At 35.9% G+C, this 24147-nt stretch overlaps 1 protein-coding gene and 1 long non-coding RNA gene across 2 annotated transcripts in view; one reads left to right on the top strand and one right to left on the bottom strand.

Moving 5' to 3' along the window:
• Positions 1-24147, top strand: part of ZSWIM5 (zinc finger SWIM-type containing 5) — a 198608-nt gene that overhangs the window by 170176 nt on the left and 4285 nt on the right. The window contains exons 8-12 of the mRNA XM_034654840.1: positions 1193-1339; positions 1845-1982; positions 3393-3653; positions 3866-4001; positions 5012-5169. Coding sequence (XP_034510731.1) covers positions 1193-1339; positions 1845-1982; positions 3393-3653; positions 3866-4001; positions 5012-5169 — 840 coding nt within the window. The remainder of the gene's footprint in view (positions 1-1192; positions 1340-1844; positions 1983-3392; positions 3654-3865; positions 4002-5011; positions 5170-24147) is intronic.
• Positions 9350-23910, bottom strand: LOC117798966. The gene is made up of 3 exons (XR_004622929.1): positions 23599-23910; positions 11407-12305; positions 9350-10558 (listed from the first exon to the last, which is right to left on the bottom strand). It is a non-coding gene; the product is annotated as an uncharacterized LOC117798966 (long non-coding RNA).

Here is a 24147-nt window from a genome sequence, read left to right as displayed (position 1 = left end):
GGGAGAGGAAGAAGCAGGCTCATAGCGGAGGAGCCTGATGTGGGGCTCGATCCCATAACGCGGGGATCACGCCCTGAGCCGAAGGCAGACGCTTAATCGCTGTGCCACCCAGGCGCCCCNATAATGGTTATCTCTGATTTTTATTTTATATTTTGCTTATCTATATTTTCAAATTTTCTGCAATTATTTCTGACTTTTAATGTTATCTTTAAAATAAATCAGAAAATGGGGGCACCTGGGTGGCTGAGTTGGTTAAGGTGTCCAACTCTTGATCTCAGCTCAGGTCTTGATCTCAGGGTCATGAGTTTGAGCCCCACATTAAGCTGGGCATGGAGCCTATTTAAATTTTTTTTTAAATCACAAAATGAACCATTAATCTCATTATAACCACTTGCTCATTTATAAGATGGTCCTCCATTATCCTTAAGTTAAATCCAGTCTCCTTAGTATGGCATCCTAGATTCTACATTTCCAGGCAGTCTCTGGTCACATAATTTAACTCTGCACAGAACTATTTGTTATACTCAGAAAATCCTTTATAGAACACTTCATATTTTTATTTATATGCTTTTGCTTATATGTCCTTTTTGCTAGGAATACCTTTCCCTGTTTGTCTACCTATTTAAAATCTTGCTAGTTCTACAAAGTGCAGCTCAAATATTATTTTTGTCTGTATATATTTCTGTCATGTCATACTTTTAACTGTTTTATAATGATCTATTTATGTATTTATGATCTATTTATATATCATTTGTGAGGTCTTTGAGGGAAGTAACCATTTCTTATTCACCTTTGTATTTCCTTTGCCTGGCAAACAAGCTGGCATATAATAGGTTCTCAGGAAATGTAGGATTAATAAATGAATGAGGCCTTTTTCTTTAGGCAGTTAGTTGCTACCTCCACTAGGTTCCCATAGCACAAGTTCACAAAGAGGTGCTACATTTTATTATCCTAGTTGTGTGTTCCTTTCTACACCATACCATTCTACAGAGTCTGTATGGTGGCTCTTTGAAGGTAGTGCCTGTGACTTATTCAACTGTATATCCTTAAAAGATAAAACATAAGTCTTGGTACACAGTAGATGTCAGTTGGATTTTAGGAACTGAGCAAAACACAAACTCCCTTTGTCAAGCATGAATTTTCCTGATTGGAAAATCTAACCCAACCAAAATATTTTCTTCTCATCTGGTAGAGCATGTGCCTACAGCCTGTGCTCGGGTCGATGCTCTGCGCTCTCATGGTTATCCAAAAGAGGCCCTCAGACTCACGGTGGCCATTATCAATACTCTGAGGTTGCAGCAGCAACGGCAGCTGGAAATCTACAAGCATCAGAAGAAAGGTATAGTGATAAGGAGCCATCTTAACTCCTTAGGCTGGGGTTGGTGAGGATCTTTCAGGGCTATAAGGCTACTACTTAATTTTCATTAAGCTTCATGGAGTAGCAGGGGCTAGGGAATTTCAGGGCTTTCTACCTGCTGTGTGGAATGCCTCACTTTACCTCTTTGAATCTCAGGGGTTTTTTAATCTGCATAATGGGAATAATAATGCTGGTCCGCCTCCCTCACAGGCAGTTGGAAGGCCCATTAAGATCTGGTATAAGAAGACCCTCTTTAAACTGTAAAACTATATTTACATATGTATGCTGTGAGGAAGAAGCCTAAATGCAGACCTCAAGACCTTATGGCTAATAAACTTGTGACCAGTCCTCTGAATCCAAGGCAAGACAATGAGGGAAGATTTTTTAAGTTGCAGGGCCAATGCCTAAAATAGACTAATGAGACCCAGACAGGGACAGAGCAGTGTGTCTCTATCGCTTTCTAAAATTTGGATCTGTTTGTTTCCAGAACTGTTACAGAGAGGAAACACAACCATCACAAACCTGGAAGGCTGGGTGGGCCACCCTCTGGATCCCATTGGCTGCCTGTTTCTCACTTTGACTGAGGCCTGTCGTCTGAACGATGATGGCTATCTGGAAGTGTCAGGTATAGGGCTCAGCCTAAGGAGAGGTAGAACTGTCTTTGGTAGCCCTCCCTTCCCTGCCAGACTCTGTTCTACATTTCCTGCAGCCTTTTTCCTCTTATCCAAATTGGGACCTGCCCTGAGAGGTTTCCTTGGGCTTCATCTCTTTCCCACTTTCCTTTCCCACCCTGTGGACTGGCCCTGTCCTATTCTCCCATTTTACCTTGCCAGCCTTCCTTTGCTTTTCTCACTTCCATACCATGAATGCCTAAAGAGTGTAATCCAAAGGGAATAAGAAGAGCAACAGAGATTTCAGGAGGCAGAGGACAAATCTCAGAGCAGTCTTGAAGTGGAAAAGAACTTCCAACAAGAAGAATGTTTGTAACCCTTCCAGTTGCATAATACTCTCAGGTTTCCATTGAACTTTCTTCCTCATGATGATTATATTCCAATTTTACCAATGAGACCTAGAAGGGAAGAAACTTAGTAGTCTTAATGCAGCAAGGACTAGAGAAGGAATTTTATGCCATCACTATATTATATATATATACATCTATTATAGTATTTAGCCCACTGCATTACAATTTGTTTACAAGTGATTATCTTACTAGACTTCAGTTCCTTGAAAGCGGAAGTTATGACTTATTTATCTTTGTGATCCCAGCACTTAGTGCAATACCTCTCATTTAGTAGTTTTCCATAAATATTTAAGCAGATGAGTAAAGGGGAAAGAAAGGAAACCAAGACTGTACACCCCTGTAAGACTTTAAACCTGTGCTCTTTTTCTGAAACTTTGAATCCAGAGGTGGAATATATAAGGTAATAATAACAAAGAAGTTGCAAGTGTTACAAAAGTAATAGTTTAACTGGATGGATTTGGATTTCTCTGGGTAGAGATACAATGGGTGGCCCCAATCCAAGCTAGAACTGCCCTTATCTTCCCTCTAATCCCCTGAAAAGAAATCGTCTTTGGTCTGTTTCATCTGCACAGTGACACTTATATCTTGAAAACCCTCATGAGATTGCACTTGGAATTTATTCACCAATGATATAGACTTAGTTCCTTTCATATACCAGGCCCTGGAGATGCATAGGGCAATAACATAAAGTCTCTTCCCTTAAGGTGCTCACACTCTAGTGAAAGACACAGACACAAAACCAGATAATCATGGTATTACATAATGTGTTAGCGAAAGATTAATATAAGATCTACTTCTTTCCTAACTGGTCTAGCCAGTTCACATATTGGGAAGGAGTTGGGAATCTTTGCAGCCCTACGTAATCTTTTTTCAGTTTACTTTCCTTACTGCTCTGGGGTTCTGACTTAGCTTGCCTGTGGTATCTGCTGACATAACTGTATTCCGAAGTGGGAGGGAGGGAGGAGCAGAATCCACAGAGTTGACCTAAAGAATCTGGTCCCCTGTTGCCCTCAGATATGAATGAAAGCAGACCCCCTGTGTACCAGCATGTACCTGTGGCTACAGGCTGCCCAAACAGCCATGAGTCCTACTTGTCATTGGCTCTGGAAGTTGCTCTGATGGGGATGGGTCAACAGAGGGTGATGCCTGAAGGCCTCTACGCACAGGACAAGGTGTGCCGTAACGAGGAGCAACTCCTGAGTCGACTTCAGGAGCTGCAGCTGGATGAAGAACTAGTGCAAACACTGCAGAAACAGTGCGTCTTACTACTGGAAGGTAAGTAGAGAAGGGCTTCTGTCACAGTGCCTTAGGCCTGTAACTCTGGGTTCTTCTCTCTAACAGAACGCTGTATAAAATCATTTTTACATTAAAGTGTAGTTCAAGTTCCCATGGCTAGCAAACATGTGCAGGATCCTGCAGCTGAAGTCCAGGTTGACAGATAGAAGCATGTAGATAAATAACTGGCTGCCCTATCTTCTTTCCTGCAGGAGGCCCCTTCAGTGGTCTAGGAGAAGTCATTCACCGAGAGAGTGTTCCCATGCATACCTTTGCCAAGTATTTGTTCTCAGCTCTGCTGCCTCATGATCCAGACCTGTCCTATAAATTAGCCTTACGTGCCATGAGGTGGGTAGCCTGTTCCCAGCCCAGTTGCCTCCATCAAAGCAGAAGTCTCCACTGTTTTTTCTTTATCTTACTTTCTTCTCTTTCCCTCTTTGTCTGTTCTATTAGACCTGACAATATTGGACCAAGCCTACCCTAAAATAGCTCAAGCATATTCATATTATCTAGAATTCCCATGTGGAATGCCTTGCTGGTGACCCACTTGGCTCCCTGGTTGTACTCTTGGTGGAGCACCTGAGGAAGCCCCTAAGTTTTTAATAGATATGGAGCACCCAAGACCTGAGTATCTTTGTTTTGGGGCCCATTAGGCAGCCTGAGAATGGGTTTGAGACCTTCTATAGCTCAAATGAGTCATGGTTCCCAGGCATAGGTCACCAGATGCGTCTGGAAGAAATAAAATTAAGTCTTTCTATACCAGGACTTGAGAACATGAGCTACAGGCATCTCATTTCAAACTACAGTAGGGTCCTTGGATCAGGCAGGCAGACCTCTAGGATGCAGCAGACCATACAGAAGAAGAATTTTAGTTAGATCAGAAGGATGAGAGAACTCTTCACTTCAGCCAGAGAAGGACTGCTGAGGATTCCTTGGCATATGTTTCTTATACTTTAAAAAAGTAATTTTAGGGCTTTTGAACTGCCTTTCAAATCTATTTGCAGTAAGAAGTATTCAGCTTGAGTTCTACAAGTGCCCAGGCACTCACCTCACGTACAGTATAGTATTCTAGGTTTTAAAACCTTTAAGTCTCAGGGTGCCTGGGTGGCTCAGTCAATTAGGTGTCCAATTCTCGATCCCTCAGATCTTGATCTCAGGGTCATGAGTTCAAGCCCTGCACTGGGCTCCATCCTGGGCATAGAGCCTACATTAAAAAAACAAACGGATAAACAACCTTTGAAGCTTTTAGTTAACCCTTTCGTGCCCAGTTCCTCCCCAGCAAAGAACAGACTTCTCTAAGATGGCTCAGAATGTCAAGGGTTTGGATGGTGGCTGATGACTCTCCCTGGGTCTTCTAGGTTACCTGTTCTAGAAAACTCAACTTCTACAGGCGACACTTCTCACCCTCACCATTTGGTGTCTGTGGTGCCCAGCCGTTATCCTCGCTGGTTCACGCTTGGACACTTGGAATCACAGCAATGTGAACTGGCCTCCACCATGCTGACTGCTGCCAAAGGTGAGCATAGATAGACCTTAGGCTCTAGCACCCCCACTATCATGGCCCAGTCATGGCCTTCCAAGGGCTTGGTCTGCAGTCTCCTAAAGGAGAAAGGCTTTTCTTGACTACTTAGAGTGATAGGGATCCTCACTTTGATTGCTGTCATTAGAATGAGCTCTCAGGTCCAAGCCAGAGTTTTGCCTTTGTTATTAATTGTGGGATGCTGAGTACATAGAATGAAATCATCTTTAAGATAACTTCTAAATCTAACCTTCCATGTGATATAATCACTTCATCTTTGCAAGCCTCAGGTTCAAAATCTATAAAATGGGATTCACTGTCAGTGATCCTATCAGTTTCTTCAGGGCCATTGGAAGATCCAGTGAAGTCATGACCAAGAGCTATAAATCTCTTTACAGATATGAGAGTTTGTGATATTTACAGGGTTCCTTGTCAGAAAATAGGCAGCCCAGAGGGACTCTAACATTTTCAAGCTCACATACCTCCATGTTAGGTAGGTAGGTTTCACCACAAAAAGAAATTAAAATAAGCCCCTCAGAAGCTATAATATAATACTAGCTTTCATGGGTTGTGAGTATTTTTCTGATACCAGGAAACTATGGATATTTTAAGACATTTTAATTAAAAATAACTGTATGTCGCATCTTATTGCCCAAAAAATACATGCTTATTGTGGAAAAGGTAAAAGATACAGATAAATCAGTATAAAAATGATCAATACACCAACACAAAAATTGAACAAAGGATATCATCAGACAGTTCACAGAAAAGAAGATATGAGTAACTTTTGAACAATTAAATACCTGGACTCCCTTGAGAAATACAAATTCAAATTACCCTGAGATAACATTTTTCACTGATCTTATAGGCAAAAATCAATAAATTTGATAATAGGCATCCGTGGGGGGGGGGTTGGTGGCAGTGGCGTGACATGGAGTGTCAGATTCCCCAAGCAGGACAGGTGACTACAGATCCAGGATGTTCAATTAACGTCAAGCACTAGAAACACAAAGAAAACTACACCAAGGCACATCATAATCAAATTTTTTAAAACTAGTATTAAAAGAGAAAATCTTACTTAAAAGTAACTAGAGAAAAAAGACATATTATGTACAAAAGACAAAAGATTAAATATAAGAACAGGTTTCTCACTAGAAACAATATAAACCAGAAAAAGTGGAGAAAATTCTTTAAATTACTTTTTAAAAACTGTCAACCTAGAATTCTATACCATTGAAATATCTTTCAAAAAGAAAGGTGAAATAAACTTTTTCAGGCAACCTCAATTGAATTAGATATCAACAATAAAAAGATATCTGGAAGATCCACCAAATTTGGGGGGACCACATACTTCCATATAACTCACTGGACAAAGGGGAAAAACCCAAAAAGATTAGAAAATGTATAAACTGAAGGAAAATGAAAGAAAAGCATATCAAAGTTTTTGGGAATACAGCTAAAGCTTTACTTAGAAGGGAATTTTTAGCACTAAATGCCTGTATCTGAAAAGAAGAAAGTTTTCAAATCAGTGATCTCAGCTTCCACCTTAACCAGAAACCAGAAAAGGACCAAATGAAATTCAAAGTAAGCAGAGGAAAGGAAATAATAAAGATCAGAGGATAAATCAATAGATAGAATGTAGAAAAACGGTAGATTAAAATCAATGAAATCAAACACTGTTTGTTTGAAAAGAAACATAAAATTGAAATCTCTGTCCAAATTGATCAAGAAAAAAAGAGAGAAGACAAAAATCACCAATCCCAAGAATGAGAAGGTGACATCACAACAAATCCTAAAGACATAAAAATGATAAAGGAATATTGTGAACAATTTTACATCAATAAATTAAACAACATAAATGAAGTAGACTAATTCTTTGAAAGATACAAACTGCCAAAGCTCATTCAAGAATAAATAAAGATGAGCTAGGTATATACCCAAAAGAACTAAAAACTTGGACTCAGACAGATACTTGTACATCAGTTTTCATAGCAGCATTATTCACAGTAGCAAAAAGTTGGGAATTGTCTATCAACAGATGAACGGATAAATAAAATGTGATCTGTGCATTCAGTGGAATATTAATTTAGCAATAAAAAGGAATGAAATTCTGATACATGCTACAACATGAATGAACCTTGAAAACATGCTAAGTGAAATAAAGCAGACACAGAAGGAGAAATATTGTATGATTCTGCTTATATGAGGTACCTAGAATTGCCACAGCAAGGAAGCATCAGTGGCTACTAGACTAGTGGGCAAACACTTTATTAGGAAGAGGATACTTATGTAGTCTCAAAGTCTCTCTCCACAAGGCACTTATCAATCATACAGGAAAAAAGTCTAGTCTACTATAGAGCACCTTGGCAGACATCACTTGAGTAAAGTGGCCACAGTTAATATCATAAATTCAGAGAGGCAGAAAGGAAAATAGAGGAGAAATTCTTAGAGACAGAAAGTAGAATACAGAGCCTGGGAAGTAAGTTATTATTTAATGAGTATAGAGTTTCTGTTTGGGATGATGAAAAGTTCTGGAAATGTATAGTGGCCATAGTTGCACAACATTGTGAATGGACTTAATGTCATTGAATTGTAGCCTTAAATCCTTAAATGGTCAGAATGGTGAATTTTATGTTATGTATATTTTATCACAATAAAAATAATAAATAGAAATGAACATCAAAAAAATTGACTTTATAGTTAAAAACCTTTCCACAAAAAAAATCCAGGCCTAGATGGCTTCACTGACAACTTCTACCAAATATTTAAGGAAAACATAACAATTTTTTTAAGACTTTATTTATTTATTTGACAGAAAGAGAGAGAGCACAAGTGGGGGGAGCAGCAGGCAGAGGGAGAAGCAAGCTTCCTGCCTGGCAGGGAACCCTATGCGGGGCTCAATCCCAGGACACTCGGATCTTGACCTGAGCTGAAGTCAGATGCTTAACCAACTGAGCCACCCAGGCGCCCCGAAAACATAACAATTCTATACAAACTCTTCCAGAAAATTGAAGAGGAAGAAATATTTCCCAGCTCAATCTATGAAGCCAACATTACTCTTGATACCAAAAGCAGTCAAAAATCATAAGAAAACTACAGACTAATATCTGTATGAGTATGGGGGCAAAAATTCTTAATAAAAATGTTAACAGATTGGATCCAATAATATATTTTAAAAAGATAAAACATCATGACAAAGTAGGGTTTATCCCAGGATGTAAGGTTAGTTTAACATTCAAAAATCAATCTCTGTGGGGGCGCCTGGGTGGCGCAGCGGTTGGGCGTCTGCCTTCGGCTCAGGGCGTGAGCCCGGCGTTGTGGGATCGAGCCCCACATCAGGCTCCTCCAGTATGAGCCTGCCTCTTCCTCTCCCACTCCCCCTGCTTGTGTTCCGTCTCTCACTAGCTGTCTCTGTCTCTGTCGAATAAATAAATAAAATCTTTAAAAAAAAATCATCACTGTGATTCACCATACTAATAAGGTAAAAAAGAAAACCCATGGGTTATTCATCATTTTAATATTACAGAAAAAGCATTTAATAAAATCTAACATTAATTCCTAATAAGAACATTAAAAACTCTTAAGGTAGAAAAGAAATAAACGTCCTCAACGTGATAAAGGATATCTAAGATACAGCTACTCTTACACGTAATGGTAAAAGATTGAATCCTTTCTTCCTAACATCAGGAACAAGGCAAAGATGTTTGCCTTCAGCTCTTTATTCAACATCAAACTGGTGGTTCTATCCAATACAATAAGACAATAAAAAATAATAATAAAAGATATCCAGATTAGAAAGAAAGAAGCAAGGGTGCCTGGCTGGCTCAGTTAGGAGAATGCTATTCTTGATCTCAGGGTTGTGAGTTTGAGGCCCACATTGGGTATAGAGATTACTTAAAAATAAAATCTTTTTAAAAAAAAAGGGAAGATGTAAAACTGTATTCTCAGTTGACATGCTTATCTATGTAGAAAAATCCTACGAAATCTACAAGAAGCTATTAGAATTAATAATGAGTTTAGCAAGGTTGCAGGATAGAAGATCAATATATAGAAATCAATATACTGGCAATGAACAATCAGAAATTGAAATTTTTAAAAATTACTATTATAATATAAAGAAAATATGAAATACTTGAAAATAAACTTGAAAATACGTTCAAAACCTATACAATGAAAATCATAAAATACTGCTGAGAGAAATGAAAGAAGACCTAAATAAATGGAAAGACATACTGCACTTATGGATTAGAAGACTCAATATTGTTAAATGTTGATTTACTACAAATTGATGTATAGATTCAGTGCAATTGCAGTCAAAATCCCAACAGCCTTTGGGACAGATATTGATTATCTGATTATAAAATTTGTATGAAAATGCAGAGGACCTACAGTAGCCAAAAATAACTTTGCAAAAGAGAAAAATAAAAGTGGTAAGACTAACACTACTTGATTTCAAGACTTATTATAAAGCTATAGTATTCAATATAGGATTATTGGTGTTAAGACAGACAAACAAATCAATGAAAAAGAATAGTCCCAAAGTAGACTCATATATATGTGGTCAGTTTATTTCAATAAAGGGCAAAGCCAATTCCATTAAGGAAAAGGATGGTCTTTTCAACAAATGTTACAACATATACAAAAATTATATTATGATGGATCAAGGATCTAGATGTAAAAGCTAAAACTATAAAACTTTTAGAAGAAAACATTGGAAAAATTGTTTTTATTTTTTGTTAAGCAAAGATTTTGGAGATACAACATTAAAAGTACAATCCATAAAAGAAAAAAATTGATAAATTGTACTTACCAAATTAAGAAGTTCTGCTTTATAAAGTGTCTGTTGAGACTGAAAAGACAAGCCACAGACTGGGAGAAATATTTGCAAATCACATATCTCATAAAGGACTTATATCCAGAATATGTAAAGAATTCGCAAAACTCAATAATAGGAAAATGAACAACACATTTTTTAAATGAGCGAAGATATGAAGAGATACTCCACCAAAAAAGATATTCTGATGGAAAATAAGCACATGGAAAAATGTTCAATATTGTTAGTTCTTAGGGAAATGCAATAGAATCACAGTAAGAAAATGGCTAAATTAAAAAAAAAATTATAGCAAGGACTGGCAAGGCTGTGGAGCAAGTGGAGCTTTCATATAATACATGCAGGAACATAAGTGGCAAGACCACTTTGAGAAACTATTTTATAATTTCTTAAAAAGTTAAATGGACACTTACACATACGATCCAGACATTGCACTCCTAGGTATTACCCAAAAGAAAGGAAAATATATATCTGTACAAATTCTTCAACATGAATGTTCATAGCAAGCAGCTTTGTTTTTAATAACCAACAACTGGAAACAATCCACACATCCATCTGTAGGTAAACGGATAAACAAACTGTGATATAACCATACAGTGGAATACTACTCAGTAATGAAAAGAAACGAACTGTTGATACACACTACAACATGGATGAATCTCCAAATAATTATTATTGCTAAGTGAAATAAGCCAGACCAAAGGAAAAACTGCATATTGTTTTATCCATTTATATAAAATTCTGGAAAACGCACACTATAGTGACAGAAAGAAGATCAGCAGTCTCCTGGGAATGGGAGCTGGGGCAAGCTATTTTGGAAGGGAAGAAGGGATCACCAAGGGTCACAAGGAAACTTTGGGGGTGATGTATACGTTCATTATCTTGATTGTGATGATAGTTTCTTGGGGGTATACATATGTTCAAAATTTATCAAATTTTACATTTTAAAATATGTGCTGATTATTGTATGTCAATTATATCTCAATAAAGTTATAAATAAATGTATAGTTAAGTAATGATGGCAACTGATTATAGGTATCCATGAGTTTTATACTGTTTTGAGCAAATAAATGAAGAGTGGAATGCCAACTGATGATTGTGGAAAGCCTGATGAAATGAGAATATACCATGTAGGGAAAAAAGAGAGACTATATACAATTTGGCAACCATATAATACTTAGTTCAGCTTAGAAACATCAATGGACACTAAAACTAGTGAGTGAACGTTTGATGAAGGATATTTACATTATCTCAAAGTATCTTTCCACAAAATACTTGTCAATCACGAAAGGATAATGTGTAACTTTACAATAGAGAAACTTGGCAGACATCACTTTAATCAAATGATCACAGTTAAGACTTCAGGAAACATCAGGCATACCCAGATTGAAAGGCATACTTACAAAATAACTAGTTTAATCTGCAAAGTGTCAAGGTCATGAATGTCAAAGGAAGACTGAGAAATTTTTCTGAAATGACAAAGACTAAAGAGATAGGACAAATTAAATACAACATATGATCCTGTATAAAATCTGTTTGCTATAAAGTACATTATTGGAACAATTGGTGAAACTTGAATAGGATCTGTGGTAGATGGTATTAATATATCAGTATGATTTCCTTATTTTGATGGTTGTATTGTGGGTATGCAGAAGAGTTACCTTGTTTGCCAAAAGTGTAGACTATAGTATTCAGGAGTGATGGGATATCAAGTCACATACTTACTTTTGAATGCTTCAGGGTAAGAAAAGATCTCTCTGTACTATTCTTGAAACATTTCTGTAAGTCTGAAATTATTTCAAAATAAAAGAAAACATTTTGATAAAACATTGTGTTTGCAAAGATGTGGAGTGGGAGTATAGATTGGTAATCCTTTGTGGAGGGCAATTTGGCATATCTATGAAAATTACAGTGCACATATCCTTTGACCCAGCAATTTCATTTCCAGGATTTTATCTTACAAATATATTTGTACCCAAATGTGAAATGATGTTTGTACTAGGTTATTCAGTCCAACATCGTTTGTAATTGTAAAATATTTGAAACATTCTTAGTATTCATCAATAGGAGACTGATTAAATATATTATGTCCAAAATCTCTTGCATGAAATTCCAAAATCTGAAAAGCTTTGAAAATCCAAACCTTTTTTTTGTAAGTTTCATGGCAAAACCTAACCTCCGCTGATATTAGGCATTAGTTGTTCCTCAGCACTCTTAGTCACATACATCTTTGCTGTTCACTGGTAATGTGTTCCCTTGTTGTTTGTGTTGTTGTCATTTTGTCCATTTGAGTTTAATTGTCCTGTAAAAATGTCCAGAAAATTGAAGATGAGAATAAGAAGAAATGGAAGCATCTGTCATTTTCAGTAGCACAGAAAATATAGTGTAGGAGCTTAATCAGGTATGTCTGTGAGGCATCTTACTAAAAATAGGGTGTGGGAATTAACACAACATATGACTTGAAAAAAATAGAGTGTTGAAGTTTTACCAGGACAGCAGCAATGACCAGAACTAATGAAGAACAGAATATTTTTCAGAGGGCAAAAAATGAAGATATTGAAATGACCATGATTGCATAGATTCAACAATGAAGCAGTGTGACTATGCCCCTGACTGGTTTTTGGTCATGAAAAAATCTAGGATATGTCATGAAGGACTTGAACATATTTAAGGTGAATGTAAAATATCAGACTTGGCTGCAGAAATTTAAGAAGCATCATGGTATAAAATATCTGTAGATCTATGATAAAGAAGCTTCTACTTATCATAAAGTACACAAAAATTATATTGACAAATTTGTTAAGATAATTTTTAATGGAAACCTTAGTACCAAACATGTACACAGTTCTGTAACAACTCTGTTCTGGCCTGTATTCTTTTTTTAAAAAAATTAACAATGATTAATGAGCAAGAGGTTTTAAGGACTCTAAGCATAGGATGAAAGTTCTGGGATGTGTCAATACAGCAGACAGGTAAAATTAGAAAAAGCCACCATCTAAGATGTTTCAAAAGTTGTTCACAATTTGTTAGTCTGTAAACAAAAAAGCATAAGTAATGGAAGAGATATTTTCTAACTGACTCAATAATCTGTACCAATGATATGAACTCATTGCACACAAGCTGGAATGAAGAAAACCATATAGTTATACCATTCCTGGACCACCACCATTCCACACATACCCCTCCTGAACTTTTTATGACCAAGAAATTTTACTCCCAGTGAAGAGCAAATATATATATATTTTTAATTTTCATACTCTACTTGGCAGCAGTTAACTTCCAAGACTTCCTAAAAAAGTTATTGCAGAAGCTTATCAGGCCTACCTTAATGATGCCATTTACACAGTTGCTGGTATTTGGAATGATTGATGAATATTTGGCAGAGACTTTGGCTTACAATAGTGTTTGAAAGTAAACCTGTAGATAAAGACTTTGAAGGATTTTGTGTCACTAATGAGAAGATATATAGTTTTATCACTTGCACTAAAATTTTATTGACTAGAAGTCTGAATAAGTCAGAACCTTGCTACTCAAAGTGCAGTCAGTGGACAAGCAGCATCAACATCACCTGGAAGCTTGTTAGAAATTCTAATTCCCAGACCCACTGAATCAGAATTTCTGTGGGTGTAGCCCAAGAATCTATATTTAAACAAATTCTCAAGGTGACTTTTATGTTCACTAAGGTTGTGGAAGCACTGAGGCAGACCAATCTGATATCAAAAAAATACTGAATAAAGTATGTACCTATTGTACATTCCTTGCAAGATAGAAAAATTGCTAAAATGGTGTTAACCCAAGTAAGCATGAGACTAGTAGTGACGACGATGGTGAGATATAAGAGATGGGAAAAAATCTCCGTAGGTTATATAAGGGAAATGTATGAGCATTTACTTGGCCTTGAATAATATGCTTTATCAGTGAAGCGGTTATGACTTAATTGAAGAGACGGGTTATCTAGAAAACCATATTAATAAGATACGTTACCCTAGAACTGCATATCTTTAACGGTCATCTGTTGTAGCGTTGCTTGATCATTAAAGGATCCCATTCCTGGCCCATCATTAAATATCTAATTCTAATCTTTGGTGACAATAATAGCAAACCTGATGAAACCTTTTGTCCAAGATCCTCAAGAAATCACATATAGCAAATATTTATTGCATGTGTATGTAGAGATAGTTTGGTTTTAGGTTTTATTGAATGTTTTCTTAGAAATAAAGCATGCCAAGTATTTATGGTCTGTATCACACCATTTCATTTCTCAGTTTACAGCTGTATTGATAAATAACAATACTGATTTTGCTCTTCATCCCAACTAGTGTGAATATTTATTCATTCACAGGGTGTTTAGTTACGGGATCTTGCCCCAAGCCCACTGCAAAGATTATGTGTAATGTATGCATAAATTATATTTCTGTAAAAAAAAAATTCTGAATTGCAAACCACATTCAAAACCTAAGGGTTTTGAATAAGGAGTTGTGAATCTGTACATCCATAAATGGAATACTATGTAGCCATTTAAAAGAAGCTCTTTATGTACTGATGTGAAAGAATCTCCAAGATATGTTGATATGTGGGGGGAAAACATGCAAATCTTTGTATACTAGGATACTGTTTGTGGGTTGTTTTTTTTTTTAAGGAGAGGAACTAGATAATGTATTTCCTTATTATCCATAGAGTACCCTGGCAGGTAATTCAAAAACTTGTAATATTGGTTGCATATAGGTTAGAAGTGGGTGAATGAGGGTGGGGGTGAGGGGGAAAAAGAACTTTTAATTATTTACCTTTTGTATCTTTTCAACATTGAACCATGTAAATATTTCCAGATTCTTAAATTATAAATGTCAGTAGAAACTGCTAAAATTGAAATGCAAAGAGAGAAAAAGAATGGTAGGATGGGGGTACCTAGAATAAAGTATCTGAGAACTGTAGGACAACTGGAAAAGATATCTAACATATACATGATGGGAATACCAGGAGAAGAAAGAAAGGAGCAGAAGAAATATTTGAAGTAATAATGGCTCAGAATTTTCCAAAATTAGTGACAGACACCAGAACACAGATCCAGGAAGCTCAGAGAAGACCAAGAAGTATGAATACCAAAAAAATTTCTCCTAAACATATCATATTCAAACTGCAGAAACCTAAAAACAGAGAAATCTTGAAAGAAGTCAGAGAACAAAACCACCTTACCTAGAGAGAAACAAGGATAAGATTTACATCACTTCACAAACCATGCAAACAAGAAGAGAGGGAAGTGAAATATGCAAAGTGCTGAAAGAAAAAAAAAACCAACCTAGAATTTGGTATCCAAATAAGTTATCCTCCAAAAGTAAAGGAGAAATAAAGATTTTCTCAGACAAAAACTGAGGGAATTTATTGCCAATAGACCTGCTTTGCAAGAAGTCCTTCAGAGAAAAATAAAATTATATAGATGTGAAACTCAGATCCACATAAAGAAAGGAAGAGTGTTAGAGAAGAAATAAATTAAGGTAAAACATTTGGGTGTTTTTTCTTTTTTTAATTCTTAGTTGAACTAAGAGATAACTGCTTGTTTAAAATAATAATAGCAGGGTGCCTGGCTGGCTGTCAATAGAGCATGTAACTCTTGATCTCAGGTGTGTAAGTTTGAGCCCCACGTTGGGTGTAGAGATTACTTACAAATAAAATCTTTTGGGCGCCTGGGTGAGTCAGTCAGTAAGCATCTAACTCTTGATTTCAGCTCAGGTCATGATCTCGGAGTTGTGAGACCAAGCCCCACATCCAGCTCCTTGCTGGACATGGAGCCTGTGTAAGATATTCTCTCTCTCTCTCTCTCTCTCTCTCTCTCTCTCCCCCCCCCTCCCTCTCTATAAATAAATAAATAAAATCTTTAAAAAAATTTTTAAATAATAATAGCAATATATAGTACCAATATATTGAGTGATTATAGCTTAAAGATAAGTGAAATGAATGACAGCAATGATGTTACAGAAGGAAAGGAAAAATGAGAATACTATTATAAGGCACCTTATGAAGTGTTATAGTTATTTGAAAATGAATGTAGCTTCATTGTAAATGTATACTGCATCTCTAGGGCAAACACAAATAATTTTTAAGAGAAGTATAATTGATAAGAGTGAAGAGAAAATTAAATCATCAAAAATGCTCAGTGTAAGCCAGAGATGGCCAAAAAGGGAAGAACTTAAATTTAAAAAAAACCGAAGAGGGGCGCCTGGGTGGCACAGCGGTTAAGCGTCTGCCTTTGGCTCAGGGCGTGATCCCGGCGTTGTGGGATCGAGCCCCACATCAGGCTCCTCTGCTGGGAGCCTGCTTCTTCCTCTCCCACGCCCCCNCCCCTGCTTGTGTTTCCTCTCTCACTGGCTGTCTCTATCTCTGTCAAATAAATAAATAAAATCTTTAAAAATAAATAAATAAAAATNTGGCCAAAAAGGGAAGAACTTAAATTTAAAAAAACCCGAAGAGGGGCGCCTGGGTGGCACAGCGGTTAAGCGTCTGCCTTTGGCTCAGGGCGTGATCCCGGCGTTGTGGGATCGAGCCCCACATCAGGCTCCTCTGCTGGGAGCCTGCTTCTTCCTCTCCCACGCCCCCTGCTTGTGTTTCCTCTCGCACTGGCTGTCTCTATCTCTGTCAAATAAATAAATAAAATCTTTAAAAATAAATAAATAAAAATTAAAAATTAAAAAACCCAAAGAACAAGTGTAATGAATAGAAAACAGTTAACAAATATAGTAGATATTAATCCAGCTATATCACTAATCACTGTAAATGTTAATGGTCTAAAATGCCAATTAAAAGATAGAGACTGAAGCACCTGGGTGGCTCAGTCAGTTGAGCATCCAGCTCTTGATTTCAGCTCAGGTCATGATCTCAGGGTCCTGGGATCCAGCCCCCTGCTTGAGAGTTCTTTCCCATTCTCTCTGCCCCTACCCGACCCCTCTCTCTCAAATGGATAGATCTTTAAAATTAAAATAAAAATCTTCAAAATTAAAATAAAAATCTTCATTAGAGAATGACAGAGCGAATTTAAAAAACAAAAAACCCAAATGCCTAACTATATGTTGTTTACAAGAAACCTGGTTTAAATATAAAGACCCAGATAGAGTAAAAGTAAAGGGAAGGATCAGTGACCTAAATATAAGAGCTAAAGCCACAAACTTCATAGAAGAAAATGTAGGGATAAATCTTTATGACCTCAGACTTGTCAGTGGATTCTTAAATATGATACCAAAGCATGAACAGCAAAGGAAAAAACTAAATTGGACCTCATCAAAATTAAAAGTTTTTGAGGGTGCCTAGCCAGCTGTCTTGATTGGTGGAGCATATGACTCTTGATCTCAGGGTTTTAAGTTCAAGCCCCACATTGTGCATAGAGGTGACTTAAAAGTAAAATGTTTAGAAAAAATTAAAAGCTTTTAAAGAATATTGTCAAGAAAGTAAAAAGACAACCTACAGGATGGAAGAAAATATTTGTAAATCATATATCTGATAAGGCTTAATATATAAATATATAAAGAACTACAACTCAACAACAAAAGGACAACCTAATTTAAAAATGGGCAAATGACTTGAAGAGGCATTTCTCCAAAGAAGATATATAAGTAATAAGCAAATGAAAAGATACTCAACATCATTAGTCATTAAGGAAATGCAAATCAAAACCGCAGTGATACCACCTCATACCCATTAGGATGGTTATTATAAAAAATAATAGTAAAGTGTTGGTGAGGATATGGAGAAATTGGAATATTGTACATTGCCAGTAGCGAATGTAAAGTGGTATAGCTGTTGTGGAAAATAGTTTGATTGTTTCTGAAAATTTTACTTTTTTTTTTTTAATGTAAGCTCTACACCCAATGTGGGGCCCTAACTTATGACCCCAAGAGCAAGTCACAGGCTCCATTGACTGAGCCAGCCAGGCACTCCTGTTCATGAAAAATTTAAATAGAATTACCATATAACCCAGTTATTCCACTTCTAGGTATATACCCAAAAGAATTGAAAAGAGGGACTGAAACAGATACTTAATACGTCAGTGTTCATTGCAGCATTATTCATAATAGCAAAAGTTGGAAACAACCCGTGTCTATCAACATATGAATGGATAAATAAAATGTGGTATATACACATACAATGGAATATTAAATCATGAAAAGAAATGACATTCTGATAACATGCTACAACCTGGGGAAACCCTTGAAGCCATGCTAAGTGAAATAATCCAGAAACAAAATGATAAATATTGTATGATCATATTTACATGAAATAGCTACAACAGGCAAACTAATAAGGACAGAAAGTAGATTAGAGTTTTACCAGAGGCTTCTGTTTGGGGTGATTAAAAAGTTTTACAAATAGTGGTAATATTTACACAACATTTTGAATGTGATTAGCACCACAAATGTACATTTAAAAATGGTTAAAATAGCAAGTTTTATTATATATGTTTACCACAAATAAGATAGATAAATAAAGGAATGAACTGATAAAGAATGCTAGAACAAGCAAATAGACCCTAAGTACAAACACTGAACATCACTGGGCTTGATTTTTATTTCAGTACCTTTAGGCAGATATTTAATTTTTCTATAACTGAGCTTATATGCTTTACCTTTCAAATATTTTCTACTAAAAACAGAGACCAGGGGCGCCTGGGTGGCTCCATCAGTTAAGTGTCTGACTCTTGATTCCAGCTCAGGTCAGGATCTCAGGATCATGGGATCAAGCCCCGCATCAGGCTCTGTGCTGGCATGAAGCCTGCTTGAAATTCTCTCCCTCTCCCTCTACCCCTCTGCCCACTTGTAGGCTCTCTCAAATTAAAAACAAAAACAAACCAAAAAACCCCACAGAGGCCAGGGCTTTAAACAAACATATAACATGCTAACACAAATCAAAAGAAAGCTGAAGTACCTGTATAGATTTCAGACAAAACAGACTTCAAAACATGGAAAATTACAGGGATGAAGAGGGTTACTCTTTAGCGATAAAAGGGGTCCGTTCTCCCAGAAGACATAATAATCCTTAATGAGTATGCATTTAACAACAGAACACCAAAATATGTGAAGCAAAAACTGATAGAGCAAGGAAAAATAGACAAATCCACTATTATAGTTGGAGAATTCAACATTCTTCTATCAGTAATTGACAAATCCACCAGGCAGAAATCAGTAAGGATATACTTGAACTAAGCTGCAATATCAAAGAACTGGATCCAATTAATATTTATAGAATACTTCATCAAACAACAACAATTAGATACACATTCTTCTCAAGCTCACATGGAACATTCACCAAGACAGACCACATTCTGGACCATAAAACACACCTAAATAATTTAAAAGAAATCATACAAAGTATGCTCTCAGACTGCAGTGGAATTAAACTAGAAATCAATAACAAAGATAACTGGGAAATCCCAAAATACATGGAGATTAAACATACTTCTAAATTGCACATAGGTCAAGAAGAAATCTTGAGAAATTTTTTAATATTTTGAACTAAATGAAAGTTAAAATACAAATGATCAAAATATGTGGGATGCAGCAAAAACTGCTTGGAGGGGAATTTATAGCATTAAATGCATATTTTAGAAAAAAAGAAAATTTAAAATCGCTCTACCACCCACACCTGCTAGAATGGTTATTATTTTAAAAACAAGAGATTCGTGCTGGCAAAGATAAGGAGAAAAATGAACCCTAATGCAGTGTTGGTAGAAATGCAAATGGGTACAGCTAGTTTGGAAGACAGTATGGAACTTCCTCAAAAATTTAAGTAGAACTACCATATATGGTCCAGCAATCCCACTTCTGAGTATATATCCAAAGGGAATGAAATCACTATCTCAAAGAGTTATCTGCACCCCTATATTTATTGCATTGCAGCATTATTGCATTTCCAAGATTTGGAAAAAACCTAAGTGTCCAATGATAGATAAATAGATATNCAATCCCACTTCTGAGTATATATCCAAAGGGAATGAAATCACTATCTCAAAGAGTTATCTGCACCCCTATATTTATTGCATTGCAGCATTATTGCATTTCCAAGATTTGGAAAAAACCTAAGTGTCCAATGATAGATAAATAGATATAGTGTACACACACAGAGACACAGGAATATCATTCAGCCATAAAAAAGAAAGAAAATCCAGCCGCTTACAACAACATGGGTGAATCTTGAGGGCATTGTGTTTAGTTTTCACTGTATGTATATAAATCAGAAAAAGACAAATGTGGCATGATCTCACTTGTATGTGGAATCTAAACATGCCAAACTCATAGAAACAGAGAGTAGATTAGTGGTTGCCAGGGCCTGAGTGATGGGAGAAATGGGAAGATGTTGGTCAAAGGGTACGGATGTTCTGTTATAATTAAGTTCTTAGAATCTAATGTATGGCATAGTGACTGTAGTTAACAATACTGTGTTGTATACTTGAAATCTGCTAAGAGAATAGATCTTAAATGTCCTCACCACACACACGTACATTACACAGGTAATGATGTGAGGTGATGAATGTGTTAATTAACCTTATTGTGATAATCATTTGCAATATGTATATCAAATCACACTGCATGCCTTAAACTTACACAGTGTTATATGTCAATTATATCGCAATAAAACTGGGGGAAAATAAAATCAATAATCTAAGCTTCCATGTTAGAAAACTAAAGAAAGAAGAACAAGTAGACCTAAAGTGAGTAGAAGAAAAAAATAATAAAAATTAGAGAAAAAAAAATCAATGAAATTGAAAATTGGGAAAAAATGCAGAAAACTCAATGAAAGCAAAAGGTGCTTCTTTGAAAAGATCATTAACATTGATAAACCTCTAGCCAGGCTAACCAAGAAAAGAGAAGACATAAATTACTAATATCATAAGTGATACTAAACATTAAAAGGATAATAAAGGGAAATTATGAACAACTTTATTTCCACAAATTTGATATCTTCAATAATGAAATGGATCAATTCCTTGGAAAACACAATCTACCAAAACTTATATATGGAGAAATAAATAATCTGAATAGGCATATTTCTGTTAAAGAAATTGCATCAGTAATCTTTCAGACAGAAAGCACTTGGCCTAGATGATTTCACTGGTGAATTATATCAAATACTGAAGGAATAAATGGTACAAATTCTTTAAAATCTGTTCTAGAACACCTCCTACTTCATCTTCTGAGGCCAGCATTACTCTAATACCCAAAACCAGATAAAGACAATACAAGAAAGGAAAACTGCATACCAATATCGCTCATGAATGACTTTAACTCAACAAAATAATAGCAAATTGAATCCAACAAAGTATAAGAAAAAATTATAAACCATGACAAAGTGGGATTTATTCCAGATATGCAAGGCAGGCTGGTTCAGCACTTGAAAACCAATTAACGTAACCCATCCATCAACAGACTAAAGAAGAAAGATGATAGATAGATAGATAGATAGATAGATAGATAGATAGATAGATAGATGATAGTCACAATATATGCAAGAAAAATATTTGACAAAATCCAACACATATTCATGATAACAACAACAACTCAGCAACCAGGAATAGAAGAGGACCAACTCAACTTTATAAAGAATATCTACAAAGAACCTATAGCTATCATCATACTTAGTGGAGAGAAACTAGATACTTTCTCCTAAAAATCAGGAATAAGATAAGAATGTTCCCTCTCACCCATTCCCATTCAGCATCATACTGGAAGTCCTAGCTAATGCAGTAAGACAGGAAAGAAATAAAAGGTGTATAGATTAGGAAAGAAGAAATGAAACTGCCTTTGTTGGCAAATGAGATGATTGTCTATGTAGAAAATCCCAAAGAATCAACAACAACAACAAAACAATTGGAATAAGTGACTCTAACAAGGTTGCAGGATACGAGGTTAATATATAAAAATCACTGTTTTCTAAATGCAGATTTTTTTAAAGTATTCCCACATATTGCACATACTTTGAACCTACCACCATAAAACATCCTAGTTTGTGGCCTATAGATTACTGACCTTAAGAATTAAAGATTTTATGCAAAATTTAAAATCTGTATAAACAAAAATCTACCATATGATTTCACTTATATGTGGAATCTAAAAAACAAATGAATAAACAAAAAGCAGAAACAGGCCCATAAATACAGAAAACAAACTGGTGGTTGCCAAAGGGGAGGGGAGCAAGGGGATGGGTGAAATGGGTAAAGGAGAGTGGAAGGTACGGGCTTCCAGTTACAGAATGAACACATCACAGGGTGAAAGGTACAGCATAGGGAATATAGTCACTGGTATTCTAATAGCATTGTATGGTGACAGATGGTCACTACACTTGTGATGAGCATAGCATCACCTACAGAGTTGAATCACTATGTTGTATGCCTGAAACTAATGTAACATTGTATGTCAACTATGCTTAAGTTTTAAAAAAAAAAAATCTTTATATATATGTATGTAGGGAAAATATATATATGTATATAGGAAGGCAATTGGCTTTTGTTTATATTCTATATGTCAATTGCCTCTCTATATGCCAGCCACAAGCAATTGAAATTTGAAATTAAAAACAATATATTTACATTAGCAAACCCCACAAAAGTAATTAGTAAATCTAACAAAATATGTATAAGATCTGTATGAGGAAAACTGTAAAACTTTGATGAAAGAAATCTAAGAAGACCTAAAAAATAGATATTCCATGTCTGTAGATAGGACAGTAACTCAATATTGTTATTATGTTAGTTCTTCCCACTTGATCTATAGCTTCAATACAATCTCAACCAAAATCTCAGCAAGTCATTTAGTGGATATTGAAGAACTCTACAGTTTATTATGGAAAGCTAAAGACCTAGAATAGCCAACACAGTGTTGAAGAAGAACAAAGCTGGAGAACTAACACTACCCAACCTCAAACTTACTATAAAGTACAGTAATCAAGACAGTATGGAATTGGCAAAAGAATAGACAACAAGATGAATGGAACAGAGCAGACAGCTCAGAAATAAACTCACACAAATATAGTAAACTGATCTTTAACAAAGGAGCAAAAATAGTCTTTTCAACAAATGGTACTGGAAAAACTGGGCCTCCACATGCACAAAAAAACATACAGACATTGACCTTATCTTTCGCCTTTCATAAAAATTAAAATCGCTCAAAGGCGTAAAGGTAAAATATAAAACTATAAATCTTCTAGAAGATAACATAGGTGAAAATCTAGGTAACCTTGGGTTTGGCAATGACTTTTTAAATACAATACCAAAACCAATCCATTAAAGAAAAAATTGGTAAGTAGGACTTCATTAAAATGGAGAAATTCTGCTTTGCGAGAAACACTCTTAAGAAACCGAAAAGACAAGCCACAGACTGGGAGACAATATCTGTAAAACCCTTATCTGATAAAGAACATAACCCAAACACACACATAACCCTTAAAACCCAGAAGTAAGAAAACAAACAACTGAATTTTAAAAATGGGCAAAAGACCCAAATAGATGCCCACAAAAGAAGATATAGAGATGGCAAACAAACATATGAAAAGATGCTCGGCATCATATGTCATTAGGAAAATGATAATCAAAACAAAAAGGAGATACCACTACATACCTATTAGAATGGCTCAAGTCCAAAATATTGATATCGATATGGATGTGGAGCAACAGGAACTCTCATTGCTTGTGGGAATGCAAACGGTGCAGCCGCTTTGGAAGAAGACAGTTTGGCAGTTTTTTTACAAAGCTAAACAGAGTCTTCCCATCTGATCCAGCAATCATGCTCCTAGTATTTTACCAAATGAGTTGAAAACTTATGTTCACACAAAAACTCACACACAAAACGCTATATTTGTAATTGCCAAAGACTGGAAGCAGCCAAGATGTCCTTCAAAAGGAGAGTGGATAAACAAACTGTGGAGGGCACTTGAACTAATGAGCACCGGGTGTTGTATGCGACTGATGAATCACTAACCTCTACCTCTGAAACTAATAGTACAGTATATGTCAATTAAATTGAATTTTTAAAAAACTGTGGTACATCTCATACAATATTATTTACCAGTAAAAAGAAATGAGCTATCAAGATGTTAAAAAAACAGGAAGGAAACTTAAATGTGTATTGTTTGGTGAAGGAAGCCAGTCTGAAAGGTTACATACTGTG

The sequence above is a fragment of the Ailuropoda melanoleuca genome, chromosome 2 (genome assembly GCF_002007445.2).
Source record: "Ailuropoda melanoleuca isolate Jingjing chromosome 2, ASM200744v2, whole genome shotgun sequence".
Taxonomy (NCBI): Eukaryota; Metazoa; Chordata; class Mammalia; order Carnivora; family Ursidae; genus Ailuropoda; species Ailuropoda melanoleuca.
The sequence above is the reverse complement of the archived record's forward strand: the minus strand, read 5'-3'. Positions and strand labels throughout refer to the sequence as shown.